Source organism: Nestor notabilis, unplaced genomic scaffold (assembly GCF_000696875.1).
Source record: "Nestor notabilis isolate BGI_N333 unplaced genomic scaffold, ASM69687v1 scaffold10200, whole genome shotgun sequence".
In the NCBI taxonomy this organism is placed as follows: Eukaryota; Metazoa; Chordata; class Aves; order Psittaciformes; family Psittacidae; genus Nestor; species Nestor notabilis.
The window spans coordinates 1167-8621 of record NW_009912448.1 but is presented as its reverse complement, the minus strand read 5'-3'; the positions used below and the strand labels follow the sequence as shown (position 1 = coordinate 8621).

At 50.3% G+C, this 7455-nt stretch overlaps 1 protein-coding gene across 1 annotated transcript in view; it reads left to right on the top strand.

Annotated features, from left to right (window-relative positions):
* The window catches only part of NT5DC2 (5'-nucleotidase domain containing 2), a 28497-nt gene extending 22102 nt beyond the window's left edge, over positions 1 to 6395 (top strand). The window contains 6 exon segments of the mRNA XM_010019476.1: positions 1658 to 1739; positions 4559 to 4645; positions 5145 to 5285; positions 5518 to 5582; positions 6048 to 6166; positions 6169 to 6395. Coding sequence (XP_010017778.1) covers positions 1658 to 1739; positions 4559 to 4645; positions 5145 to 5285; positions 5518 to 5582; positions 6048 to 6166; positions 6169 to 6293 — 619 coding nt within the window. The 3' untranslated portion in view covers positions 6294 to 6395.
* Positions 6396 to 7455: the final 1060 nt, after the last annotated feature.

The window sequence follows — 7455 nt, the reverse complement described above, 5'->3', positions numbered from 1 at the left end:
ATCCTATTCTTTCTCTTTCTTTCTCCTTCTCTCTCCTTCTTTCTCCTTCCTTCTTTCTCCTTCCTTCCTTCTTTCTCCTTCCTTCCTTCTTTCTCCTTCCTTCCTTCTTTCTCCTTCCTTCCTTCTTTCTCCTTCCTTCCTTCTTTCTCCTTCCTTCCTTCTTTCTCCTTCCTTCCTTCTTTCTCCTTCCTTCCTTCTTTCTCCTTCCTTCCTTCTTTCTCCTTCCTTCCTTCTTTCTCCTTCCTTCCTTCTTTCTCCTTCCTTCCTTCTTTCTCCTTCCTTCCTTCTTTCTCCTTCCTTCTTTCTTTCTCCTTCCTGCTTTCTTTCTCCTTCCTGCTTTCTTTCTCCTTCTTTCTTTCTTTCTCCTTCTTTCTTTCTTTCTTTCTCCTTCTTTCTCCTTTTCTTTCTCTTTCTTTCTCTTTTTTGTTACTGTATACATGCTTTTTGGTAATTGGCAGCTCTAGAAGCCTTTGTACATGGTGTCTGGGTTTTGTGATCAATTAGGCACTGCCAAGGGACTAGCTGCTGTCCTTGCTTTGCTCTTTGGATTATTTGCTTTGGGAGCTTATGCCTGCTTTGCTGCCTCAACTTATGACTGGCCAGGAATTACTGCCCTTGAGGGAGAGGTCTAGTCTTTTCTATTTATGTATTTTCTTCCCCTATTTCCCAGGCCACTAGCATAAATGGGAGTAAACTATGAAATGTCTTTATAAACTGTGCTGACCTTGTAAAGATTTTCTTCATGGGATGTAGGTGAAGTGTCTTTCTTACAAATGTAGCCTGGAGCTATGATGGTCTGGTCTTCTAGGAGATCAAACCTTACAGTTGCATGGTGCCTAAGGTCCACTCATGTAGTAGGCCAGTGGACATGGCACATACATACACCCAAGGTGAGGTGAACCTCCTGATGGTGAGCTGTAGTGAACTGTGGCATCTTTTCTCTGAAGGAAAATGCAGGTGTGCACTAAAGACCACTCATAGTTTTGAAGCCACTTGCCCAGATACTCTGTAGCATTCATGGTGTGAGGCTGGATTCCTTCTGCCCTAGGGCAGCTCGGGATCATACAGTACCTCCAGATGAGATTATCTCTGCTTGCAGCAGGAGCAGCTTCATACCAAGGCTTTTGATCCCAGCACTCCCAGTTTGGAACTCTTATCCCAAGAGGGACCAATGTACCCATCGAGCATGAATATTCATAGGAGACAAGTAACTTAAGCCTTGGTTTGCTGCTTCTGTCCAAGTGGAAGGTAACCAGACAAGCCCTCAGGAACAGCAGTCCCTGTTGGGCTGGGGTGTAGCCAGACTGCAACAGCACACAGTGTTTCGTGGCAAAGCCTTCTTGCCCTCAGCATTTCAGGGACAGTGATTATGATTTACTTTTCTTTTCCCCCTCTATATCTAGAAAGCAAGAAGGTTTGTTAGGGATATTGGCATGGAATGGTTACAATCAGTGGGAGCATTTTGAAAAGGTATTTCACTCTCACACTTTTTCTCTTCCCCTGAGAAAGTAGTGCAGAAGGCCCAGAAAGGCACGTCTCATTCTTTTATTAGGAGTTGTTACATAGGTAGAAAAGTTTTCCAATTCAAGTGTTGTGGTTGCTGGGTGACAGTCACCAAAAATCAAAAGAAGTTGATGTTTTCCTACTTTTTTTCCAGACCTTTTAGAAAACTGGATGATAATGGCTCACTGCAGTGGGACAAAATAAACCAGCTGGAGAAAGGAAAGATCTACAAAGAGGTAAAGTGAATGGGTGCATAAGGGGTAAGAAGCAAGTCTGAAATGGTGGGGACTTATAAGACATCCACAGTTTTGAAAGTCACTGAAAAAGCCTGGAATGCCACATGCCCCAGCGTACAATGAAACTTCACCCTGGGAGCTCTGTTCTGACATTGTTCAGTGAGGCCAATAGTGCAGCTTTCCTGTGGCTCTTCTGGTGTCCTGGTCCTGAAACTCTTGTTGTGGAGTTGCTTTCAAGAGTGTGGTAGTTCAGGGTAAGAAGGCAGAGCTTTCTGCAATCTGATGTGTACGCAAAGATCTCCCACACCTCAAGAAGGCTGGAAAAAGAGGACTTGTGGAGGAGGGAATAGAGAAACAAGGGTGATCAAATGGGGTACAAAGCCTGGCTCCTGTCTCTCTCCTGAAGGACAAGCGTGTCCAAAGGATGTGATATTACTCTGGTGAACTTGCTGCCTTGGGGTGTTCTCATTGCAGTTGGCTTGTCCCTTGAGTACAAGTTGCCTCTGGCTTTAGGACAGTTTGTTCTTGGTTATATCCAATCCCACAGGAAGAAACTGTTAGTGAGATTGCGGTCAAGTAACTGGGACCTGACCTGTGGGAGAAAAGTAGGTCATATCCTCGGGTAGTGCTGTTGGGAAGCCTCTGGCCTGTCCGATGGGTCTGTCAAAGTGCTCTGCTAATGTCCCATCCTCTGCCAAGAACTAGTAGCTGGGAACATGCAAGTAGAACTCATGCAAAGACTCTCTCCCATGGGCAAACTTTCCCAGTGGGTTGGCAACTCCCTCAGAAGAAAAGGTGCACCTCAGCAGTGGGGTTTATTGCTGAATTAAATCCTGCTCTTGACCACCTACAACCTGGCCACAGTGAATGGTGCATTTTAGCTGTAATAATGTCCTTTAAACTTCAGAAAGAAAAGAGTGGAATGGTGTGTATGAGAGCTGGCAATTTTGTGCCTCTGGGTCTTGAGAATGTGCCAAAATCTTTCCTTTTCCTGTTCCCCACAGCAGTGGTGCATTGAGGAAGGGAAAAGATGAGGGAGGAAAGAGGAATGGGTAGGATTTTGTTCTCCTCTCTAGTTGTCCTCCACCACAACGTTCATCTGACTGCATAAAGTTTGTTGTCTAACTGTGATTCTTGGTATGTGACAGGGCTGTATCATGGCTGTAGTTCAGTGTCCCCAGCATTTTTGGTTTCTTGGAGTGCCACAATATGCTTCTTTCTGGCAAGTGTTAGAGGCCTTGGACCTTGCTGTGCTGGTGATGTTGCCAGAGGCCTCTTAGCTGACTTGTTCCTGTCCCTGAAGCACAGCTGTACGGTGGTCATGCTGTGGGTATCTATCTCCTATGAACGGGACCTCGGAGATCGGTGTTTTGCCCTGGGGACTGGGAAGTTCAAGTGATGGCCTCTTGTCCCGCCTTTCTGATAGATGTGGTGTTTTCTGTTTGTGACATGTATGTGCTCCCATCCCTGCCCTAGTCTGTGATCTGAGGAGGGGAAGACAGCCAGCTCCTAGGGGTCACACAGCAGGTGTGTGGCTCAGTGGAGCTCCACACAAGGTTCCTGGTTGTCAGGTCCACTGCTGCTTGAGGTGACCAGAGCACAGCAAAATGACCATCCTCCTCCCAAGGCTGTGGACCATTTCCTTGCTCTGCCAGTGGCTCCCTGAGCTACGCTTGAGCGAGCCACAGCAATGTCATGTCCAAGAAATGCAGAGGCCTGCCTGGCCCTGTGTGTCTGTGCTGTTAAGGGAAGTCTGCACAGCTTCAGTGATGCTGCAGCAGTGGGAGACCCAGCACCCTGGTTCTGGGCACCCTTTGCAGTGCGTACAGCCAGTGGCCAGATGCAGGGCTGTAGGCTGTTGTAGGAGCTGGCTTGTGTATGGGGTCTTCCATCCAGGCTGGTGCTGTTAAGTATCCATGCTGGCTCTTTCCTGGCACTAGAGACTGGCTGGAGGGATGCTTCTGAGGGGCTTGAACATTTGCATTGATTGCTTATGCTGGCACAGTCCAGCCTGGCGTTGGTGGGGCCTTTTCCTTCCCTAGTAGGTTTTGATTCTGTTGTGACTCATGTGGAAAACTTGTGTGGAGATGGAAGGGGGGGTCCCTGAAGTCTCCTCTGTGTGTGGATGGATGTTTGGAAAGCCTCTGTGCTGTGCTTTAGCTGGTGCTTTGGGGTTTGGTTTGTTTTATTTAGCTGTGAAGCTGCCCAAGCTGCCTGGCTTTTTGACCTGGTTAAGCAATTCCTGTGAGCACGTTGGGATGGTGGTCAGTGACGTGAGAACAGCCTCAGCTGCTCCGGACTCCAAAAGCCTTGCATGATGGTGCTCACCTCACCTCTGATGCACCCTGTGAGATGAAATCATTATCACCTGAGCCCAATGGCTTCTGAACCCAGAACACCTGGGGTTCTTTCTATCCATTGCTTAGGATTTTCTAATTTAGGTGTCTTTCACTTTGGCCTCTAAACTGCCTCCTTTTGTTGCCTTTTTTGTCCTCTTGACTTACTGTGCCCTAGAGCACAGAACTTTCCCTGAATTGCCTATTGGGTTTGGAAGGGTTTCTGCCTTTTTCTGAGGCCTGAGAAAAGCTGAGGGATGTACAGGATGTTTTCACATGGAAAGAAAGTGAAATAAGGTGGGAAAGGACAGAAACCTCTGGGTTTAGATGGTAGGGGAGTGAGCAGGCGGACGTCTCATGAAAGTGTTCACATTTCCATGCGATAAGGACAGCACTGCTGGGGTGGCTGTCCAGTACCAGGCAGTGAGGATTGAGGCATCTGTCCTGTAACCACCTTTCTCTCTGTGCTCCTTTTACTTCCAGGGTAACCTCTTTGACTTTCTGAGGCTGACAGGCTGGCGTGGGTCCAAAGTGCTCTACTTTGGTGACCATCTGTACAGCGACCTGGCAGTAAGTGGAAAGGCCTCTCTGCCCTTCAGCAGAGGGGAGCAAGCCTGTGTGACTGACTGTGGTGATGGCAGCTGTGTTGGAATGTAAGGCAGGGCCCTGATCTGAGTGCTTGGGTCTCTGCTATGCTGTGCTGGGTGCTCTGCAGGCTGTGCCCTTTGGGGCACACATAGGACACAAGCATCCCCACTCTGCTGTCAGGCAGAAGCAAGCAGTGGAGAAAGGGCTCCTGAAGTACTTTCTGTGGGTAATGACCATGTGCTGGTCCATGAACTGGGGAGCAGTTTGTGTGGATCCCACTTTTGTAGCTGTTTCATGCAGCTGAGCCTGGTGTCCAGGAGCTAGATGGCTGTTACTGGCATGATCTGGCATCAGCCACTGATGCTTGTTCCCTGGGAATCTATAATGGGAACAGCCCACTCTTTTAGGAAGCAGGGTTGTGTTTGGCTTTCAGTCTTTATGCTGAATTCTTGGTTGGTTATTTTTTCACCCTGACCCCTAGGACCTCATGCTGCGTCACGGCTGGAGGACTGGAGCCATCGTTCCTGAACTGGAGACAGAGATTCGGATCATAAACACAGAGCAGTACATGCACTCCCTGACCTGGCAGCAGGCTCTGACAGGGCTGCTAGAGAGAATGCAGGTAAACAGCTCCTGGCTGAGTGACATGGGTAATATTCTGCCATCTGAGTCTGCGTTCAGGGCTTAGCATGGGAATCGGGATGTACCACCTTGCCTGTGTGGTCAAAAATACCTCATCCTCTTCCTGGTGCAGTGGACTCATGGGTTTGTGAGTTACAGTGGAATCCTGGGGAACCTGAGGTGTGGCCTGCAGGGCTGACACAATGTGGGGCTTTCTGCTGCTGTCTTTCCAGATGTATCAGGATGCGGAGTCAAAGCAAGTGTTGCTAGAGTGGATGAAGGAACGTCAGGAGATCAGGTGAGCATGAGGCATCTTGGGGGCTCCCAGGCCTGCACTGTGTCTGTTTTGTAACCTATTTTGGGACAGTGGTGCTAGCTGGTGTCACTGTCTGGGTGGGGAGCAGCAGTGCAGTCCTGTGGCTGGTGAGGTCGGACTGGGTTGAAGGCAGGGTCGGAAAGGGGAGGTAACAGCACCCTGTGCTGGGAGGGGATGATGGGCTGTGTCTGCTGCTGCACTTCCTGGCAATGCAGGGGTGTTCCTGCCCATAATAGGTAGGGTGACAAGGGAAGAATAAAAGTGCATTGAATATTCATCACAGACTCGCTGCATAGGGACTGGTCTGCAACACAGCCAGGGTGGAAGGGTGCTTAGGGTGATCCCAGAATGTCTTCTGGGAACAGGGTGGCCCAGAGATAGGGGATGGTAGGGGGAAGAAGCTGTGATCGTGGCCTTACCTACAGTGCACCATCTCTTTCCTCTTAGGTCACTGACAAAGAACCTGTTCAACCCCCAGTTTGGAAGCATCTTCCGCACGTTCCACAACCCCACGTACTTCTCTCGGCGGCTGGTGCGGTTCTCTGACATCTACATGGCCTCCATCAGCTTGTGAATTTCACCTTCTACCCCCGGCGCACCCCTCTGCAGCACGAGGCTCCACTCTGGATGGATCAGCTCTGCACAGGCTGCATGAAAACCCCCTTCCTGGAGGAGATGGTGCATATCCGGTGAGGGGACAGGTACTCGGGGCAGCAGCACAGCACGCAGCTGTACGTGGAGCCAGGAGCTCGGCCAGCAGCACCTCTGTCTACCACTAAAGGGCGTTTGACACTTCTGTACACGTGTAGGTGGTGTGTTTATTTTTCTCCCCTTCACTGGTTCCATCCCTTTCCCCGAGGTGCTTTGCAGGCTGGGCAGAGGATGGGTGCTTGTTCTGGGCTGTGGGAGTCAGTGAGGTGGAGAGCCAGTGCTGGTGGGCACAACCTGGTGCTCCCTGCTCTGTGCGCAAAGAAGTGGCTCAGAAATGGTGGCCTGAGTCTCTGGTGCTTGATGAGAAAGACTCCCACATGAGGTGTGACAAGGTGTATCAGGGCTGTAGCTGTCCCAATAGCCTTGGGTACTACTTGTGAGGCTGGAGGTGGACAGTGAGGGAACAGGGTTGCCAACCGAGCAACCAGTGAAGGACATCATGGAGGACAAAGCACCCGCAGGTACCAGCAGCCCTCAGCCCCACATTGCTCCACACCAGACTGGTCTGTCCTCTGGGGGACACGGGTAGGTACATGTAGGTACGCTGGTTAAATGTACAGGATGGGCAAGTCCTGTGTGAGAATGGGGTGGGAGCAGGTCACAAAGTCTGCCACGCCTGGTTTTTGAGTGAGTTTAGTGCCACGCACTGTCAGTATTTTGGGGGTTTGGTGCCATGTGACATCAATGTTTTGGCAGCTCAGGCAGCATGGTCTGTTGTGAGTTGCAGAGGGATGTGTTCAACCTTTCAGGGAAGGTGCAGGGTTGGCAGCAGAGGTGTTGGCCTCCACCTCTGTTCACTGAGATGTGGCCCAAGGTGTATGAAGGGGCAGCTGAGGATGTCCGGGGAGGAGAGAGTGACATGCTATGTGGGAGGGGGCTGAAAGGGGAGCAAGGCCATGCAAAGCTGTGTGCCTCCTTAAGACAAGAGAATAGCAACGCCAGAGCATATTGGACAGGGAATAAGGATGGTGGCCTGGAGGCCCAGGCAGGTGAGACCTACTTTAGGATGCACGAAGCAGAAACCAAGTGCTTCACCCAGTTCAGGGCTATGCTGGCTTTGCCCAGGCTTCAGCCTGCCCTGGGAGACAGGGAGAGCCCTGGAGAGGGGCAAAAGGGCACAGAGAGAAGAGCTGAGGTTGTTGAG